General features: G+C 44.4%; 1 protein-coding gene across 3 annotated transcripts in view; it reads right to left on the minus strand.

Moving 5' to 3' along the window:
- The window catches only part of LOC126547120 (polyprenal reductase), a 34381-nt gene extending 13841 nt beyond the window's left edge, over window positions 1–20540 (minus strand). The window contains exons 1-5 of one of the 3 annotated variants that reach the window (XM_055063003.2): window positions 19823–19910; window positions 19493–19547; window positions 17333–17478; window positions 11371–11556; window positions 2424–2558 (exon numbers count right to left, since the gene is read on the minus strand). In XM_055063003.2, the coding sequence (XP_054918978.2) occupies window positions 2424–2558; window positions 11371–11556; window positions 17333–17478; window positions 19493–19545 (520 nt within the window). In that variant the 5' untranslated portion in view covers window positions 19546–19547; window positions 19823–19910. Of the gene's footprint in view, window positions 1–2423; window positions 2559–11370; window positions 11557–17332; window positions 17479–19492; window positions 19577–19822 lie in introns of those variants that run through there. The other 2 variants (XM_050194987.3, XM_050194988.3) reach the window with 2 other exon arrangements.
- Window positions 20541–22210: the final 1670 nt, after the last annotated feature.

The raw sequence follows: 22210 nt of genomic DNA on the forward strand, positions 1-22210 counted from the left end.
CGAGGCCATTCACCTGCCTGCCCTGCAACCCGTTGGTTGTGGTGGTTTCTTAGCTTCCCTGACCCAGCACCCCCGTCCTTGACATATTTTGCTGTGCGCAAATCAACATTTTGTAGGTCTTTCTTTTTTGTCCTTTTGGCTTAACAGCAAGCTCAAATTTAGTGACGTAATGAAAGTTAGAGACGAGGGAAAGAAAAGAAAAAAGAAAGGGGGGGGGGTGCTTATTATGCCTATCCCAGACAAGCAACATATTCTTGGATTGTAGCGCGAAGTGACACACACACAGACTAGAAGAAGACAGGACGACAGTAGACGAGCAAGTTGCATTATTTTCGTAATGCTTTTCTTCTGCGCAGCTTGGTTGATGATTCAGTCAAGTATGAGAAATGAGAAGCTCTTCGATGACACCAAGGCTTGGTGGGGAGCAACAATGCCCCTAATGTTTTATGCATGCGCTCATGCCATCTTTATCTGTGTGTGGAATATTTAGCACTGAGCCCCCCTCAGCAGTTACGGTTAACACGATCTGGAATGAGGTAGAGGTGCGCTATGAGTGGGGCCGCAATGTTCTGTGCATGGGATGGGGATCGCCCCCATGGCAACCCCCCTCCCCTTTGGACTACCACTAGCCCTCGCCTTGCTTTCACGTTCAAGTTTTCCCTTCCATCCATGTTGCTCTTTCGGAGCCCAGCTCCTGAAACGTTCTGTTCCGTGGGAAAGCGGGGGAAGGGGGGGGGGGGGTTCGACCCCCCCCCCCCTTCCCCACTGGCTATGGCTATGATTCAAGATGTGAACAATATAGGAATGTCTTGGAGATGTCATCCTAGAATAAATGAAATTTGAGCAAGTTGTTGTTCATTCACAATTAAGGGCAGTGTGAAGAACGAGGACAGAGAATGAATTGCACAGGACGAGTGCTGTTGTCCTTAAAACCCTATAAGTGTTTAAATGGGTCGTGCAGGATCAGCTACAACAAACTATTTAATATTATTATTACAGTACACAGGGCAGGCCATGGAACTTGCTGCCTCACACTAAAATATCCCTGATCTGCAAACATTTCAAGTGAAGCAGCTTGAAAAATTGACAGAAGAAAGGAGAAGAAAACCGACAGTGCACCAACTGAATTTTATTTAGGAAAACCAACCTTATAAAGATTTTTCACACACCCACAATAAATGAAGGTGAGCATGCATGAAATCCAAACTCACTTGTCTAAGAATTATTTCTGTTACCAGCAGGGCAAGCGATGGCGCACTAATATACACCTGTCACCAGCTACTCTGATGAAAAATGCCCCTGCTTGGTGTGTCTTCTTTAAGAACTTGGTCGCGTGTGCACACTTTACAGTGAACTGCCAAATGGTTGCTGTACCCATTTTCTACATTGTTTTTGCTGCCTGGCTCTGTCTCTGAACATTGTCCTGTCTGTCCTATGTAAACATTACTACAGCTTAGCAGAATTTTGTATACTACTTCTGATGTACCGTTTCTGAATCTTTTGCAAGCGAACTTGCAGCATTAACTCCAGCTGTCATCTTCACAGTGCTAATGTAATTAAAAAATGCATGTGTGGCACCAACGTCAGTTATAATAGAATTAAGACAGTTCAAGAAGTACTGACAGAAAATTTTTCTTATGTTTACATCTTTATTGGATAGTTACCGACCCAGTAATTATGCTATGGAGCCTCAATCCCTCAAGAGCACACCAAATAATTAATTACATTACCTTTTAACACGACCATCTCAAAATGTACACCATGTGCAGCGTGGTTTCAGGTGTGAAAAAAGGAGGCTATTCTTGTCACCGAAACCTGATGTACCAGTTTTGTGGCACCTGACACGCTAATGCATACACAAACACTATGACCATGCTGCTGAAAGCCGAGTCCATTCTGCACTCAACGAGACAAGAGGGGAGAGTGTATTTCCCTGCATTTCCAAGAGATACACACAATAGGAAGGGCCAATCTTGCAGCTTTCTGCCACATAGTGAATGTACGGCTTTCGACCACTGCACTGGGCTGACTGGTGTGCTCTTGAGTTCGTTGTGGTACCACATGACCACCACCTTCACTTTTGATGATATCCAAAGCTGTGCTACACTTGGTGCATACACTGAACAGGTCGTAAAAGAAGTGCTGCAGTTAATCATTTGTGGCGCTCTCGAGAAATTGAGGTTTTGTACCATAATTATGACAGCTACTTAAAGAAGCAAAAATACAACGGAATGCAAAATTTTAAGCACTCCTTAAAGGTCCTAGACACTTGATGGCATTAACTTTGCCCATGTGGCACAGGTATAGCGTGATATGTGGTAGCACATCAAAGTGAACTGGCAAAAAGTAAAACAAATATATGCACCTATGTTATGCAATTCCGTTACCATCCAAATGGCTGCTAGTAATAAAGTGCCAAATACCTTTATGGTCTTTCCGTAAGGAAGACATGCGAAGGTGAGAGTCAAACTGCACGCAGAAAGCCCACAGGAAGACGACTGTGCCAATGATGTGATGCGCCGAGATATCTGATACAGAAAACCTTGGCATAGCAGATTCTGCAAGGAAAAAAATGTCTGACAATTGCGATACTCCCTAATGCGAAATTTGAGCACAGCTGTACATGTGTTTTCTTTTGCGATATATTTAGGCAAAGAATTTGATACCGAATTCACCACACCGACTGGCCGTGGGCCAGTGCTGTCAGGGCCTTCGCAGCGGGAGGGGCAGGATGGGAATGCTAGCATGATGAGTGGCATCGTAGCCAGCTATGGAAGAATACGATGACAAAGGTGCGAGCAGTGGCACGAGCGCGAGGTGCAGTGTAGGAATGCTGGCATGACGAGTGGCATTGAAGCCAGCTGTGGAAGATGATGACGAATGTGCGAGCAGTGGCACGAGTGCGTTCACGCGGTTACGCCTAGGGACGGCGATGCTCAACCCAAGAATAGGTGCCTAAGAGCAGCGCTCTAAATCTGCATATGCAATGGCACAATACAAGAAGTTTGGTGCAATGAAGAAACTTTAGTGCATGATTATGCTCAGCTACAGTAGCTGATTGATAGTTGACACCCATCCCTAGCCATGAGCACTGAAAATTTCTGATTATGTGCGGTGCTTTGATTTTTTTCAAGCGAAGCTTGTATTGGCTCACAAGTAGCATTGTTGTAGTCACACAAGAACCCAATTGCTCCCTGATATGAAATACTTGGAAGCGCTGTGCTAACACGTGTCAAACTAGAAGTGATATGAAGTGCTGTGCTAACCCATGTCAAACATTAGTTCTTTTGTGTTACGTCATAGGCAAGCAGCCTATATATATAGTTCGTTGTCTCTGAAATAAACGTTGTTGTGTGTTTGCTCTTGGGCTGTCTCCGTCACTCTGTCACCCGATACAACAGTGGCGACGAGGGTGACCACCTGCGGAGCGCCTGCCACTAACAGTGGCGTGTCGGTAGCGCTGGGAATCCTGCTGGGTACTGGAAGTAATCGAGTCTACGGAGCGTCGGCGGTCATGGTCCTGGCTACAAAACTCGGTACCCCAAGTTTATATGAAAATCAAGATAATTGGGATATTTACTTGACTCGACTGGAGGCATTCTTTCAAGCTAATGATGTTAAGACAGATGATAAGAAGAGGGCGCTCTTGGTTTCGACACTGTCAATGAAGACGGTAGGCATTCTTGCTGGACACTGCGCCCCCCGGAAAGTAAATGGCCTGAGTTACAAGGAAGCACTTACCCTCCCAAATGACCACTGTGCGCAGAAGTGTAAGAGGTCGCCGCAAGTTACAAGTTCTTTAGAAAGGACCAGGCTGCAAACGAATCTGTCTGGGACTATGTTGTCGAGCTACGCAAGCTTGCGGATTAGTGTAACTTCGGCACCAGCTTGGACCGCATGTTACGGGACCGCATGGTTTGTGGCATCCGAAATCGTGCGGCGCAGCAGATGCACGCTGCTTGAAAGAACTGAGCTCACACTTGCCCAAGGTGAAACGATTGCCACGGCGGCAGAGACAGCCACATTGGAAGTAAGCGCCATGACCAGACCTGATAATGAGGCAGCGTGTGCAGTGTAGCGAAAAAATCTCGCCGATATCAGACCTTCACCAAAGATAACAAAGCCATACTGATTGCGCACGCTGCTGAAACTATGATCACGAAGCAAGCGACTGTCCACACAAAAGAGAGAAGTGTTTTCGCTGTCGAAGATAGGTCATTTCGCAAGGAAATGCCGCTCCCAATCGGGGCTTTGGGCTGGTCGTAGGCGCGATGGCGTCGCTAACGCAGTTCATTATGAGAGTGCTGTATCCGAAACGGAGGTAAGCGATATTTCAAGTCTTCCCATTGCAGGGATCACGAGAAAAGAAATGTTTGCTCCAGGCCTTCCGCAGAGTTATCCGCTTGGGTGGCGTGCCCTTGAACATGATTATTGACACGGGATCACCATTTTCTATCATTCCGCAGGAGTTGTATCTAAAGCACCGTCTGAGTTGGCCACGCTTATTGAAATGCAAACACACGCTCAGCTGTTACTTGGGCAAGCTATCCATTGTCGGGGAACTCCACCTTCAAGCCCATTTTGCAGGGAAGGCTGTACCTGCCACACTGATTGTTATAGGTTGTTCGGGTCCCAGCCTCTGCGGAAGGGACTTAATCCAAGCGTTCTTGCTTTTGCCGTCCGGTTTTCTCACTACGGTTGAATCGATGTCAGCAGATTCCGACAGGCTCAGAACTGAGTTTTCTGCCCTTCTTGAGCCAGGGCTTGGAAACATTCAGGGGCCACCTGTGAAATTCCACATTCGAGAAGGCACCCAACCGAAGTTCCATAAGGCGCGGTCAATCCCTTATGCTCTTCATGAAAAAGTGGAAACGGAGCTGGATCGTTTAGTGGAGCAAGGCACATTATCGCCCATAGCACATTCCGAGTGGGCGGTGCCACTCATACCAGTACTGAAGAAAGACGGGTCCCTTCGCATCTGCAGCGATTTCAAAACCACAATCAATGCTGCCTGCATAACTGAGCAGTACCCTTTACCAAATATTGAAGACATTTTTGCATCGCTACATGGGGAATCGTTTTTCACAACACTGGACCTTAAGGATGCACATAACCAACTCCCTTTAGATGAGGAGGCGAGGAAGTTGACCGTGATAAACACTCACAAGGGGTTGTTTGGAGTTGTCTTGGCTCCCATGATTTTTCAGCGGCACATGGAAATGATCCTGGCTGGCCTTCCAGCTGTGCAGGTGTATTTGGACGATGTATTGATGGCGGAACATCAAGACGGTAATGGCTCAGTGCTCTGGTACGTTTTACGCAGGCTTCAAGAGAATGGTATCAAGCTGAAGGCCAAAAAATGCCATTTTTGCAAAGACGCCATCATCTACCTGGGCCATCGCATCAACAAAGATGGCTTGCATCCGCTTGAGAAAAACCTAGCAGCAATACGCGACTCACCACGGCCTACGAATGTGAGCAAACTGCACTCGTTTTTGGGTCTGTTGACTTATTAACACCGGTTCTTGCCACACATGTCAACTATGTTGGCCCCATTGTATCTTCTGCTTGAAAAAGAGCATAAATGGCAATGGGGAACGGTGCAGGAAAATTCATATCTCAAGGCTAAACAAACACTTCTGAGTTTGTCTGTTCTGACGTATTTCAATCCCAACCAACCTGTGTGCTTGGAATGTGATGCGTCACCTTCGGGTTTAGATGCCGTAATCTCGCACTGAATTGGGAAATTGGATAAGCCCATTGCCTTCTGTTCATGCACGTTAACACAGGCTGAAAAGAATTATTCTCAGCTCGAGAAGGAAGCTCTTGCACTGGTGTTCGGAGTAGCAAAGTTTCGAGACTACCTGCTGGGCTGCGAGTTTGCATTGGTCACGGACCACCAACCACTGGTGGGACTTCTACGAGAAGATCGACCTGTGCCCCCAATGGCGTCGGCACGTATTCAGAGATGTGCTCTGTTTCTAAGCCAATATCAGTACCGCATCGAGTACAAGGCCGGCAAGGAAAACGCCAATGCGGGCGAACTCAGCCGCTTGCCTGTGCCGAGATGCTTGTCAATTACGCACCTTACCAGAATACGTGCTGTCTTCTGAGAACCTTGACAGCTCGTTCGTGCCAGCGGGTGCCATACGGGCGCTGACGAATGCGGATGAATACCTCAGCATTGTGCAGCACTTTGTACTTAATGGATGACCTAAACGCTTGTCACCGTGTCACAATCACTTTCAACCTTATTTTTGCAGAAGACTGGAGCTGTAAAGCATAGAAGGCCTGCTCTACTGGGGTCATCGCATCGCAGTGCCCCGTAAAGCGCGAGTCTCAATGCTCGATGAGCTACATCGGTCACACTAGGGTGCATCTGCGATGAAAAGACTGGCTCGGACGCTGTTCTGGTGGCCTGGGTTGGATGGTGAAATCGAAAGCCTTGCATGTTTGTGCATCTCATGTGTACAAGTGCAGCTAATGCCTCATCGCCAGGCTCCTATCTGCTGGCCAGAAACGGGGACCAAGTGGTCATGGCTTCACATTGATTATGCTGGACCAATAGAGGGACGCATGCTGTTGATAGTTGTCGACTCGCATACTAAATGGATCGAGGCACTTCCCGTCAGGTCGGCGACCACAGAAGTCACAATTGCACGGCTTTGCAAATTGTTCGCTCATTTTGGCTTGCCACAAACAGTTGTATCAGATGACGCGCCTCAGTTTGCAAGTCAGCAGTTTTCTCAGTTCATGACTGCCAACAACATAACTCATCTACGCAGTGCGCTTTACCATCCACAATCTAATGGCCTCGCAGAGAGCGCGGTCCGTACAATAAAGAATGGCTTTCTCAAGCACTCGATGGTGAACGATCTCGAAACAAAACTAGCACGAGTGCTGCTAGGCTATCGATGTACCCCACTACCGTGCGGCAAGCCTCCTTCAGAGATGCTGTTGAACTACCAAATTCGTTCACGCTTGGATACTTGTGTCCCTTCTCTACCTCGAAGTTACTCGCAGCCTGCCAGTTTCCAGTCCGGGGACCAGGTGTGGGTGTGCAACTTTGGCCAAGGGAGGCGTAGGCGTCCAGGCATCGTCAAGAGCACCAAGAGTTCACGGCTGGTAACGGACGACACTCCAGATGGCCTAGCATGGTGTCACTTGGACCAAATTTTCCGTCGGGTGCCTGTGTTACCCGTGGCCCCAAAAGTGGAGGCTCCCGACTCGCTTCAACCCAGCCCAGACAACAAGAATCGGCCGACGTCAACGCGAGAAGGCCGGTACAGTCTGGCCACTCCAGAACCAACTGGCCAACCTGTTCCTTCGACAACACCTCCAACATCCCTTCCAGCCGAGCAGGCTCTCTGTCCCCCAAGTCCACCGGTCTTGCGGAGGTCTACCCGACAACGAAGACCCACGTAAAGACTGCAGTTTTAAAAGAAGGAGAGAAGTGATATGAAATGCTTGGAAGTGCTGTGCTAACACGTGTCAAACTAGAAGTGATATGAAGTGTTATGCTAACACGTGTCAAACATGATTAATTCTTTTGTGTTACGTCATAGGCAATCAGCCTATATATAATGTTCGTTGTCTCTGAAATAAAGATTGTGTGTTTGCTCTTGGGCCGTCTCCGTCACTCTGTCACCGGCTACAACACTCCCAGAGCAGAGTAGCTGCGGAAAAGGCCGGTTTGATGAGTTGACAGCTGCGCCAGCGTCGAAGCGTGAGTCATTAGCAAGGATTCCAGCTGCATAGGGGCGCGCTCATGCCACACGAGTAACCAATCAGAGCCGTTTCGCTTCCGCCGGGGAGGGAAAGAGCAGGAAAGGGTTTCGTGCGCGCTGCGCTGGCTTCGTTTCCGTTCAGTTCAGTCTCAGAAAATGGATGGGATGGCCACGAGTTGTGCGTTCCCCCGAGGAATGGGCAGTGTTCGATGAGGGGTGGCGAGAACTTGCCCGTGAAAGGGCTCGCCGTTGGCGCGCCGATCCAGCCGTTAGAGCCGCCCGAGCCCAGGCAATCCAACAGCAATGACAAAGCAGATCCCGAGCTGAAGGAGTGGGAGGTCGAAGCAATCCATCACTGTTATCTGTGGGCTACTTAATTGTGATGAAGGTCAGGTGCACGCAAGACAAGCTTTGCTTACCCCCATTTTCCAATAGAGGAAGGATTGGTCATTTTTTTTTTATTACTCTGCACCCACAGCACTACAACTGTTATTGCAATAATACATGTCAATGGATGGCTGTGGATATTAGTAGTGGATAGAGTAGTGGCATATTATAAGAATCAACATGCTTTATCTGCAGGTGATGCACTAGCAGCAGACCAGTTGCAAATCAATCATCTTGAACACACCACGTTGAGCTAGACAACTTGTAACTACTGTCAGGTTATTCTGATAGTGCAGAGCAGTTTGTACTGCATCCATAAATCTTCCAACTCACCTTATGCAATTTCATTGTGCCTACAAATGATCGTAGGTGCGGTTTAATTAACGTCCCAAAGCAACAAAGGAACTATGAGTGAGGCTGTAGTGGAGTGCTATGGATCTGTTTTGACAACCTTGAATTCTTTAACATGTGCCCAAAGCATGGTACATGACCGTTTTTGGTTTCTGCCCCATCTGAATGCAGCCGCTATGGCTGGGAAACAACGCTACAAATGTTGTGCTGGTGACATTGAGGCTAATGACTGCAAAGAATGCTAGTACTATTTTCTATCACATATATGACAGCATGGAAGGTAAAACCATGCAGAATTGCAATAGTGAGCTCTCCTGGCTACTCATAAAGTAAATGGCATTAATATGAACTGACATCAATAATTAATAAGTGTGAGAGGCACATAAAAAAGGAAAATTCTCAGAACTTTCTGCCTCTATATTGATTTACACATCCTCTTATTCTGTGACTTGTATGCCTTAATCGGCTATTTGTCACAGTAAGCTGTAAACACTGAGCCAGTGATATGTCAGGGTTACCCTACAAGGTATCTGTAATAAGCTAGTTTCACACAAAACCAGATGGTTTGAAGGTGCACACACAACTGTCTGGCACAAAATGAACGCAACAAGGTGGCATAGATTACTGTAGGACTGACATTGCTTGAGTGAGAGGTTGCGGTAACCTTGCCAGCGACAAGTCTAGCACCCCTATCAACCTTTCATGAAGGTATCATGCACAGTGTTTTTTGAAACCGAGGTAGCTGATGCTGAACTGAGTTTACCAAAAAAGTATGCATGATGCCACAGCAGCTGCCACTTTGGTGCTACTATGTACTAGTAGTACGATGAAACAAGCTGCGCTGATTCGGCCCGCCTATTTACAGCTTATCTTCTGTAGCACAGTCGATTATATATGTGAAAAGGATTACATTACGAAGGACATGTTGGTGCTTGTTTAAGGACATAATGCAGTGCTAACGAGCAAAAAGAAAACACACACAAAAAAATCTGGCAAACCCATCTCACAATGACTGTTGCATCAATGAAATTAACATTGAAGCAACGTAGCGAAACACCATATTGCCAACGACGCAATTTATTAGGTGTGTGTGCAGCCGGGCTCCACTCTCGTGCTTCAAAGATGATGTCTATGTCATGTCAATCAAGTCACACGTCGTGAATGCATGCCATTCTTGTCATGTCATGACATTTAATTTATGCCATCCATGCCATGCATATCCTGATATATATATCCAGTTCGAGAAACAATCATGACAGAATCACAATGGCATAATACGCTAGATAGATAGACAGACTCAAAAGTACCAAAAGTAAGCAAAGAATGCTAGCTGAGCACATTAAAATGTGTATACTAACACACAAAACAAGTACAAAGTGCCTATGTCATGCTTTTGTCATTTTCTTCATGACTGTGAGTTCACAATGCATTAAGCATGTCCTTAAACACTATCGAGTTGTGACATCCAATGAAATCTCCCAACAGCTGAGCTACTGGCATGAAGAAAAGGGCTGGCTGCATTTGAATGCAATTTCTGCATGCAAACTCAGTCACACCCTTCAGGCACATGGCAGGAGCCACCTAGCAACACTGCAGAAACTGTCAATGTTAGCACTAGACTGCCTTAACAGGCAGCCCTGACTACGTGGGACTTAGAATTTTTCAGTATGTATTTTAGCAGTAATTTCCTAAATATACCTTTGTCCTTTCATACTTAAATATACTTTCATCAGAAAGACTGCATGAACTACAGAAAGTCCAGGAGCATGAGCAACAAGAGAACATTTCAGAGCAGGAGGACAGGCTTTGGATACCAGAGGTGAGTCTTAGTAGTTTTCTTTTTTTAGCTGCACCAAGCATTTAAAATTTGGACAACATAAATTAAAAATAAATTACACATACCATTCAAGTGTCCAGACTGGAAGCCTCTAGATAAGTAATTTTCACAGTTCAGTATGTATGACATTTTTTTGTTGATCTTAGTTGGCCAAAGCATTTAAGCAGTTGGAAGCCTGTCCAACATCCATACAGATCTTTTCATACATATCATCATGCATTATAATGATGCATAATGAAATTTTGAATGAGAATTCTCCTGTGAGAGCTATGCAAGCAATCATTACATCTTCCCAGACTTGTTGAAGTCAAAAATGCACGGAAAAAGCACCATGACAATGACCTCAAACCAAGACCGTGTCAGAGACTTCCTTTGTAAAGTTTATTGTTGACAGGATGACCCATGTGAGGCAGTGAAATTCTTAATTATTGTCTGAACTTCTAAGAGCACCTGTAGCACATCAAAATACAGATTTGGACATTCACATGATTTCTTTGCATAACTTGAATGGTTGACAACTATGTTTTTGAAAGCAATTTAAGACAAGTTGACTTTATCCAAAACGTAGAGTAGTAAAAGTAAAAGGCACATTTCGCTAAATGCCAGATCATAAATTCAGACAGCTAATAACTACTTGCAGAATTTTTTTTAGTAATAAATGAAAAAGTCAAAACTCTAAACAAAGTTCATAAAACTTAAACTGTCATTCTACATTCTTGAAGATGTCGCAGCAAAACCACTATTTTCAGGTATGCACGTCTCAAAAAGGTGAACAAATTTATTTGAAAACTTAAGCGGTGTACCACGCTTACACTCAGTGCTCATTATTTTTTATATTATGGCTTGTTATGGTGATATGTTTTAGCGCAAGAAGTAAACTGATGAACTATGAATAAACAGTGAATATCTCACATGCCTTTCAACACTGCACAAGTCTCTCAATGTCAGTGGTCACATGAAGTTTCTTGTGCCTAGGAGCTTGGGATTACAGATACTGAAATCATTGTACATGGGCACTCCTGCATGGTAGCAAAGCCAGAAAGCCGAGATCAATAGTTTAGTAATTACCTGAGGTACTTGGCGCATTTGCCAGTATGGTGAGCTGCACTCCAAAATAGAAAAAGTAACCCATGAGGTAATGCCACACGTGCATGCGCACGTTAGAGTAGACCGACACAAACATACACTCGTAGCAACGTCGATACACATGGCATGTCTCTAGCACTTGTACTAGGAGGATGCTGGTTGCTGACACTGCAAGAGAGAGAAAGGGAGGAGGGGAGAAAGAAAACATATCAGTTAAGAAAATGAACTGTTCACAGCCTCAATGCATAAGTTAGCCTAACAGCATGCTTGAACAGGTATGCATGAAAAATAATGGTAGGGAGAAATGTCAATTAAGATGCTTGGCTGTGGGCAAGGTGCTTGAATGTGCAAACATTCTGCGTTCCAGCAACTGGGCAAGAAGGGAATGCAACCACATACACATTGTGAAGTGCAAAATTTGCAACTTTCTGAGCTCAATGAGAGTCGTAATCAATCGCACAGCATGATTTTTCAGCTAAGAGCACACAGTATTGCACTTAAAATGGTAATCTTTAATATACCCCCAGTCTCAATTTTGTTACGGCAACAATAAATGACATGTGCATGCTCACTTGTTCCATGCACTTCAGCTGATTTTGAACATGTACACAATGCAATTTCAACACAACTCAGTCACACTCTCCAGGCCTTGACAACCAAAGCCTTGACAACCAAAACCAAAGCCAAAGCCTTGACAACCTTTAAACAAGTATTTCCTCTGAAGAAGCTATGCTTGATCAGGTTTGAGGTGCACAAGACAATCTTAACACTGTCAGGACCCTGTGCTATTATATCGATAAGTTAAAACTTGAAATAAAAATGTCAGAGTAACTGTAATAAAACCTGAATGCAATCTACTGAGTGTCGCATAAATATGGGCAACAGGTATACACGACTCTTCCAAACTGCTGGCTTAAATTTCGTACAGAGATGGAATTTTACAGCGGGTTCAGTTTAATACTAAGTTTTCAAGCCAAAGTGCACATCATCTGCCGTGATCCTCCTTGGATTGCTGACGAGGCACTAAAAAAAATTGCTTTTTTTTGCAATGGAACAGAGGTGCTATCTCTCATTACTGTCGTGAAGGGTGCATTTAACTATAACAGTGACAGATGGCACCACCATACTGTTGCACCACAATTGGCATTTTGCCAAGCACGGACAATGCACACTTCGGATATTGTGTAAACAAAATGAGCAAGTAATGCTCACAAACATAGTATTAAACTGAACCGACATAAAAATGCTAACTCTCTGTGAAATGTGAGTGGAAATCAGCCAGTGGTTAGACCCCTATGTTACTGCTATTAGCATGCTGCAATACGAAGTGTTTCAGTTTCCCAGGATAGTTCTTCAATACTGCCTCAGTATCTGTAATTTCAAAGTGTGTGGAAAAAACTTTTGAAATTAAACAGCTACTGTAGCACAGCTGGTAAGGCATCATGAAATGTCCATAAGAAACATCTGGTTATACCTCAGCTTAACTTCTTTTCATTTACTTTTTTCTCTTTATAAGGTTGGCTAGTAATTGATATTTGCAAATGGAAATAAACAAATGATATAAAAATTAAGCTTCAAACACGACTAATTCTTTCATGCGCAGAGGTTAGTCTCTGCAAGAAACCAATTACTGAAGGAAAAGCAAGAGACCAATTATTCAAAGAAAAAAATAACAGGGACTAAGAATGCACTACTGAATAAAGAGAACAAGCTCAATATGAACCAAGGAGACGGTAGGTGGTACACTCAAGTAGCTACCATGGAAAAGTTTCCTGAACTTCCTGTGGTGCTCAGCAAAATGGTTTTTATACTTCATCAGACAAAGAGCAATGCTCTTACTCATGCATGCAAGTGCTGCTCTTGATCATATTTTTTTCCAGCATATTTCACACTTCTATTGCACACGAGAGACTTCATGGACATAGAGTGACTGAAAGATAAGCAGGTCAGCACAGATTCATAGCTAAATTGGGCAGTACAACACGACCAAGACAAAAGAAGAAAAAACAGAGAGGAAATGTCACATCCACTACAAGTTTATTATTGGAAAAAAAAAATAAGTAAGCTTATATATAAGGCGAAAGCCACAAGTGCAAAGAGAACAAAAGCATGATGAGCCAAGCAACAGAAGTATGCAGGAAAATGCAGCAACAGGAATTGTAGCTGTGGCTGTCTAGGAATTTGTCAAGTATGCACCAACTAGGCCCACAGAAAGTTCTTCTAAGCGATATTTCTTCTACATTGGGCCTGTCTTTTTTGTGTTCAAGTTCACATCGCAGCATCGACTTGTTTTGTCACCCACATCGTCACAACTACGTGCTGCACTAGATTTTATGCCTACTACACAGGGAACAGCATCATCCTGACTGAGTTGTCATACCTCTTCGGCAACGTACGCCCGTCTTGGCGTCATGTCAAGCACATCTGCAAGATTCTCCATTCTGAGTTCTGGCATCAAGTACAAATCTACCAGGACTGGTTACACATCATCTGCTATTCCAGTGATCCTCCTTGGATTGCTGACAAAAAGTTGCAGCAAATCAGGTCTTTCGCAGCTCGGATGACAGAAGTGTCATGGCAAGGGTTGGTCCGCAACATATTTCGGTCGACTGAAAGGAAGAATAAGGCGCAAGATAAGGAAAATAACGGCCTGGTTCTACTTGGCGGGGTAACCATACCCGAAGACATAGCAGCAGTGCTCAGGAAAGGACCAAAGTTTGGTGCCGCGCCTCATGTTCAAGCACATGAGCTCCTAGCAATAAATAGGAGAGTTGCAAACAAAGCTGGGGCAAAGACCTCCGAATGTTGTCTTCTTCAGAAACTTCTTAAACACTGGATCCCAACATAGACCACGAAGAGACAATCTACCTATTGGAAAAGTTATCTCGTACTTTCATAAAAATGGTTTGTCATTGTTGCAGGCGGACAAAGAGGGTGGATTCATCATCCTGTCTAACTCCAAGTTCAAAGACAAGGCTCTTCAAGCAATTCACAAGAACTTCAGGGCAGTCAAGGTAAAAGCTACGTGCGCAAAGAAGGATCTCAAGCACCAATGCAAGAAACTTAACCTTACTCGTTTGCCAAGCAGCCTCAACAAATGTTCTGTAAACTCATTGCAAGTGTCTTTTTGAGCAAAAGCTCATACAGAAAATGTTCCATTCTGGTCAATCGTAAGTGAAAAAGGGTCTTGGCAGTACTGCGTTAGCATGTTTTTGCTGAAACATGTGAAACAGTTAAAATTTTCAGATCCTTTCATTGTTCGCAAATCAGATGAAATGGTCCAGTTTTTCAAGGAAGAACCAGACATCGGACACGCCTTTTCCGTTGATGTCAAGGGCCTTTTTTACTCAGTACCTCAGCATGCATAGCTAGCCTCTCTTAAAGAGTGTATTGACGAAAACCCCGAGGTTGCTTTCCAGAACACAGTGGGTATTAGTACGAGTAACATTACTTACTTTATCAGAGGCTTATTTACACTCCACTTTTATATCTTTTGATGACAAATTCTTTTTTGCAGAGGGAGGGAATTCGCACTGGTTCCTGTGCGGCACCAATTTTACGCGATATTTTTTGTCCCAGGTCAACCACACACTACAAGGGGCCTGTACAAGCACCAAGTAGAAGTGATTTTTAGAACTTTTTAACAGACATGGGAAGGGATTGACCTTCACACATGAACTTCCCATGCAGAAATCCCTTCAGTTTCTAGATATTCATTTTAGTTTTTCTAGGGGACATGTGTGTTGGTCTTATAGGCCTCGAGCTAGGAAGGGGATCCCACCTTTTGACTCGTCTCACTCTAAGACAGTGAATAGGGCTATAGCATCTCTTTGCCTTGAATCTTTGCTAAAGAAATCGTGCCACCACAAGATGCAAAAAAGCTTTGAAGCGCAGGTGACAAAACTGCTGGTAGCAGGTTACCCCCCAACAGTCATCACTGCAGTTGCTGAGGGTTTGTTGCAGAAGTTTAAGCAAGGAAAAAAGAAAGACAATAATGATTTCAGGGGAAAAGAGCGTGCACTTGAAGTAGTTCCCTACATTCATAGTCTCGCATAATCTCAAGAAGGCTGTGGATAGGCACGATGTTGGAGTGGTTTTCTCTGCCCCCAACAAACTTGACCGTCTTTGCCCTCAAATAGCTACAGCAGGCGAAACAAAGTGAGGCTGCTGAAAGAAGCACCGTTGGCCCTATCTAAACTGCACCAGCGGAGTTGTCTATGACATTCCTTTGACCTGTGGTAAAAGCTATATCGGTCAAACAGGAAGGTGTGTAAATGACAGATTTAGAGAGCACACCTTAAATATTAAAAAGACGGAATGAACACATTTGGCAGATCGCATGAATCCTTGCGGAGGATGTGAGGCATTATTTCATGATGCAAAGATTCTAGGTAAAAGCCACAGTGAGCAGGCCCGCTCGATACTGGAAGAATATCACATAAAAAAGAGGGGTGAAGGTTGCATCAGTGAGCCTTCGTTAAGTCTGTACACAAAAGAGTTTGCATACCTTGATGCACATATGAATTAGGCATTTCTTGTTCATATATTCATATCTTGTATTCTTCTATAAATGCATCTGCACACATGCCTGTCTCATATATATTTCATGTCGACGTTGTCGAATAAACAGTGGAAAGTAGCGCCTGTCCTATGTATGACCTTCCTTTTGTGCCGTTTCTCTTGTTTGCACTTTAAAAATATTTGTCATGTATCAAACAATTACTTTCCTTGTTATTTGGGTACTATGATATGATAGGGCAGCTATATCACTTAGTATAGGGTTACAACTGCATGAGTGACAATGAGTGGCCAGGTAGAAACACCAAATTAGAGGGAATGGTGGTGCTCTTGCAGACAAGCACTGATAAATCAACCACTCAGGGTGCCTTCATCTTCTTTATTTCTAACTCTGCCACAAGAAAGTGGGCTAATGCATATTGCACCAGATCTGCAAGTAACTTATTTGACGTGTGTTTGATCTGGTATCCAGATTGTTTTTTCTTTACTCCTACTGCATATTTCTTGCTTATTAGAGAGCAAATGTGTCCCAATTTCTACAGTGAAGAACGAACACCGTCAACACTAAATCTGCTGCCGACATTTTTCAAGCCATGTGAGAAGTGATGCACATACGAGACCACTGATAATGTTTTTCTTTTTCTGTTGGACTATACTAGGGCTCCCATTTGTAATGCGAACGCATTATATGCCTTATGAAGCGGAAAATCCAGTGTCCGTCCGGCGCTAACATATGATGATACCAACGCCCACGTGACCAAGTGATAATGTCATGTTCCCGGCACTGGACCTGCTACAGCTCGCACTGCCAAGTCCCATGGTGAACAGCCACGGCATTGGACGGATGCCATGGCCCACATACAAAAAATTGACTTTGCCCAATCTGAAAATCGAGTAGACCCACTTCAAAACTGACCTGGCACAGTCCCAAAATTGACTTGGTCTCACTCCCAAAATTTGGGTGGCCTACACCCGAAAAATTTACTTTGCCCAATTCGAGCACATGACCAAGTGAAAAGTATCACACGGAAGAGTCATACTGTTTTCGCATTCAATGCACGTAAAGAGACTTAAGTGCCTCTGTAACTTTTTATCAATCCATTTAAACAGGTCATAACAAGCTTGTACTATGTATAAAATGCACTGCATGTGAAAATAGGTCCTGCTGAAAAGTGTGGAGCTTCACACCTTATGGTCGGAATCGTTTGTCAGTATAAGCAATGCTGTGGTTGCAGCGTGCAGTTTTTCTTTTCTGCCATATGGCAAGGGCGAAACTGTGGTTAAAAGAAGGCCACAACCGTAATGGAAAGGACAAGTGGATGGACACCACAAATTCAGTTTCGAGCTTTCAACTGCTGCCACAGTAAGAAATGTAGTTGCCAAACATGTATGACTGAATGATATAGTGAGTATGAATTTTGCTTACCAGTCATAGCAGGCCTTGGCTCAAAGAAATCAACCACTTTAATGATGGTGCCTGGCAGTGGCAAACCGAAAACATATGACCGCACCATGAACACAGTGATGAAGGTAAAGATGACAACTCCAAACTGATAAAAGTGCTGGAACCATCTGTAAGGACAATGTTATAGAATTAGTGCACTCTTTGAAAACATATTCTCCGAATGTGAATACCCATTAGGTGGCCTTAGTGGCTACATACACTTGTTAATTAAACATGCTTCTTGAAAGCAAAGCACCTAGAAATGAGCACACCAATAGAAAAACAAAGAAATGGAAATATAAACAGTTTTTCTTCTTCTACAACTTAAAACTAAGGTTGCCAAATCATGCAGGCCCCTGAGATGGGGTAATGCAGGGCCTTGTTAATTTTGATCGCTTACGGCATGCCCTGCTTCAAAATGCAGAAGGAAGGGATTGGGCTTTTGTACAATGCACAAAACAGGCTTGGCTAGAACAAACAAAAACAGCCTGAAAAATTTTAAAAAGTACGGAGATCACATTTTCTACACTAGTACTAGTAAAAAAAAATTATGGAAGAACTAATTTCACGACGACTGTCGATGGTAATGCAATTTGCATTCGACCAATGTAGCAACACACCGTATTCTTGAAGTCGCATTTATTTAACATCTGTAGTGGTCATTCTGGGAGTTCTGTTGCTTCAGCTGCATGCAACATACTCCAGTATCGTACTACTTTGCTATGGCACTTGCTTGCCAAGGTTGCCCATGAGCATGGTGGTTTGATGACTATATGACGTCAATGCAGTGATGAGGATGGAATGGCGAAGAAGGAATGACGCCGATGGAACAGCAAGGGCAGTATAATGAGGACGGCATGGCGACAGTGAGATGTCGACTTTTAAATCATGATGATGGTGATGACATGTGACAACATCACGACAATGGGACAACGATAAGTGTGTGAAGACATAGGCATGATGACGATGCTGGAATTACGACGATGGCATGACCACGATGGCATGACAACAACAGTACAACAGATGCACGACAGCAACTCTCTGACAATGATGGCATAGCGACGCCGGCATAATCTCAATTGAACGACGACAGCATGACTCTGATAGAACGGCGAACAAGAAATGATGTCTATGGCAGTATGACGATGAGGCATGATGACAATGGGACGACATTACTTAAGTGATGACGATAGCAAAGTGATAGAGTGTGACGATGACGGCATGATGAGAGTAGAATGACAAAGTTAAATGAGGACAATGGAATGGCGTGATGGCATCATGATGACGGTATGACAATGTGTGCCTGACGACAACAATGGTATGATGACAATGGCATGACAAGCATATGAGAACAATGGGATATGAGTGTTGAATGACAATGGCATGACGATTGTATCACATAGTTTGTATAACAATGATGGCATGATGAAAGTCGTATGATGAAGCTGGAGTGACGACCATTGAATGACCATGACGGCATCACAACAGGCAGTGTAAAAACAAATGCATGATGATGTTGGCACGATGAGAGTCAGATGACGAAGACAGAATGACGACGGTGCAACGGCCACGTAGGCCCCATGACCACAAGCACATATTTAGTAGCCCAAGCTATTAGAAAACTTGGGCCACCGGGTTGGGGTAGAAGGTGTGACAACTGTATGATGAGAGCCAGATTACGAAGCTAGAATTACGACAGTATCATGACCACAGGCACATGCCTAGTGGCCCAAGCTGGTAGATGACTTGGGCGACTGGGTCGATGTAGGAGGCTGGATAGATAGATAGACAAGCACAAAACAGCTGAAGTAGGCAAAGAATGCTATTCACATTAAAAACGAAGTTCGTTGTCATGAACGTGCACTTCATGCAACACTTGAGTCGACATGGATCTGTCCCTGTGTTCATAAATGATCATGTGTTACTAAAGAACTTCGACGCACACCCGTGACATTATGTGTACGGACCATGGGTGCTGCTAAAAAATTAATCACTTCGCAGCATAGGCACACAGCCAGCAAAAGATAACTGCAGCGAGAAATAGCGTAGCATACACCAAAGTGCGCTCGTCAATTTCAGGCTAAACAAAAATCACCATTTCTGTGTGCATCATCAATTGTCCGTGTACGTATTTATACTCACGGGTGTACGTTTCGGAGCGAACCGGCTCCTTCGCCGTCCTGCAGCAATTTCATCCCTGAGCAAGAAGCCGGAACGACTCTTAAACGTCGGGCACTCGGAGTTTCTTCGCGCGACATTGCACCCGTCTTAACAGAAAAAGATATAAAAGAATTAAAAACACCAGACAGGTACATCCTCCACGCAATACGTGACCTATAAACGGAATAAATCGTTTTGCGATCTCTGTTCAGGAAGATGCTCCAAATAACATCAGGGGTCTGACACAATCCTTCACCAATGGTGGAGTCGGTTTAAGTCAAAGTGCACGCGTTCAACCATGCACTGTAGTACCTTTTAGGAATTGAAATGCCTTCGAGAAGTCGAGCTTTCTTGTTTGTTTCGGCCACTTTTCCGTATAGCATCGCCGCCGTCAGCAGCCCTGGAGCGGCATCTTTCTTGACGAAATACCAGCAACTGGCGATGAGCATTGTAGTTGTAACAAGCGTCCAGAATACATCAAGAGGATTGAAAACGCCGGCAAGCCCGGAGAGCATATTTCGCCGTCGATGTTCTTGCTGGCACACAACAAAATCTGGGACAGATCAGCACAGAATGTTGTCAGCGCGCTACTGGGAGTACGAAACGGGATCTCCCACTGTAGGAGGTCTGCGCTACAACCACACTAGAGAGAAGTGGTTCGTTGCGAGGTTGGCGCTTTCTTCAGGAGACCTTGCGGGAGCACGGCTCAGCGCCAGAACACCCCTGTCGCTACAACGCTACAACCATCTACAACTTTATATCCTTCCTACAAACAACCACTGAGAGATGTGGTTCGTTGTGGGAAAGGGGAAAGGTTGACGCTGATCCCACAGAACACCTATCTTCGTCTTGCGACTTTTCCTCCTCCCCCATGCCTCCAAGCAGGAAACTCCGCTTCGCTGACCGCGAGCGGCCTTCGCACACGCAACGCTTAGTGGTGATAAGCGCATTGATAAGCACCATAGAGTTTCATATTAGTATAACTAGAGGGAAATCTGGCACTGCGATCGTTCGACCATCATGGGAATGATGGAAAGTACACACTTCGGATTGGCATTCTGTTGACTGGCGAACTAGTCTACAAGTATTTTTTGTCAGTTTTGGTTTCGGTTCAAGCGTAATTGATATAACCTGCAGTGGGACAGTGCAACGCAAAGCTCTCTGCCTTTGTTATGTTGCTCGAAGTGGCGATAGCGCGCTGGGCCTGCGGCTGGGACGATGTTTGTGTTGCGGTGTGGTGTCGAAGCCCTGACGAGAAAGCGACGGCATTGGAAACGTTGAAAGAACGTGTTGTAACCGTTTGGACCTTCGTTTCTTAAGTGTGTGTTAGGTTGCCGCTGTAGCGTTACGTGCTTTATGAAACTTCAGAATAGTAAAAAGAAGGCACTACTGATACAAGACATAGACACTTCTAGTGGCTTGACAATCAAATTTTATTGGGGGCTTTATTATGCATTGCTCGTTTATGTGCTCATTGAAATGCGTGTTTTAGGACTTTGAGAACACAAACTTACTTGTGGTAGGAAAGGTTGCTGCTTACTGGCTGTATTCTAGTGTCGCAAAATGGGCAAGTGTAAAGCCACGCCATAACACTTCGGAAGCGGTACGTCAATATAAAATATGATGAAGCATACTCGTAGGAGGCCACAAGCGTCCTAGCTAGCACTGTATCAGATGTGCTTAAAAGTACTTGAAGACGTTCAGCAATCGTGACAGCCGACTCAGCCTTTCGAAAGAGCGAGAGGGTTCGCAAGTGCCTGTGGTCTGCGAGAAAAGTCTCGTGTTTGCAGCGAGTAGGCGTCGTAGCAGACGACACGTAGCATTCCTCTCAAGGGCGCAACACTTTCTCACAATACAACATTTTTATTTCCATAAATACTTGATGAGTATCTTTATATAAGTACATACACGGTTGTTGTTGCTGTTGCAAAAATAAATAAATTATTATTCTCTGGCGTTAAATCGGGAACAGAATTCCAGAAGAATGCATACCCTGATGTGCCCTGGTAATAAACCATAGTAAACCGTGCTTCCATCTCAAAGTCATACAAAGTTTATGTAACGTGTAGTACATTATAAACGAGAAGAAAGGGGGTTAACCGAGGGGCCCGATTTTTATTAGTCATATCATAAGAAGCCAACAAACGCTGACACCAAGGACAACATAGGGGAAATTACTTGTGCTTAATAAATGAAATGAAGAAACGAGAAATTAATGGAAATTGAAGTGGATGAAAAAACAACTTGCCGCAGGTGGGAACCGAACCCACAACCTTCGCATATGTGGATTTATTGACCAGTTGCCTTCTCGTGACGCCTGCGGCAGAAAGGACGTTCCACGTCCGCCGCCAAGGTCTGTGAGTGGAGGCGCTGGCTAACACTCCCAGGGTTCTACTAGGACACAAATACCCAAGAAAGTGGATGGGGAAACAGCGCCGCGATAGCTCAATTGGTAGAGCATCGCACGCGAAATGCGAAGCTTGTGGGTGCGGTTCCCACCTACGGCAAGTTATTTTTTCATCCACTTCAATTTCCATTAATTTATCGTTTCTTTATTTCATTTATTAAGCACAGGTAATTTCCCCTATGTTGTCCTTGGTGTCGGTGTTTGTTGGCTTCTTATGATATGTGTAGTACATTATATAACATAATGCAGAAATAAAATTAGATTTTACGCGGTAATATTTGCGTTTATTGCGC

The sequence above is a fragment of the Dermacentor andersoni genome, chromosome 1 (assembly GCF_023375885.2).
Source record: "Dermacentor andersoni chromosome 1, qqDerAnde1_hic_scaffold, whole genome shotgun sequence".
In the NCBI taxonomy this organism is placed as follows: Eukaryota; Metazoa; Arthropoda; class Arachnida; order Ixodida; family Ixodidae; genus Dermacentor; species Dermacentor andersoni.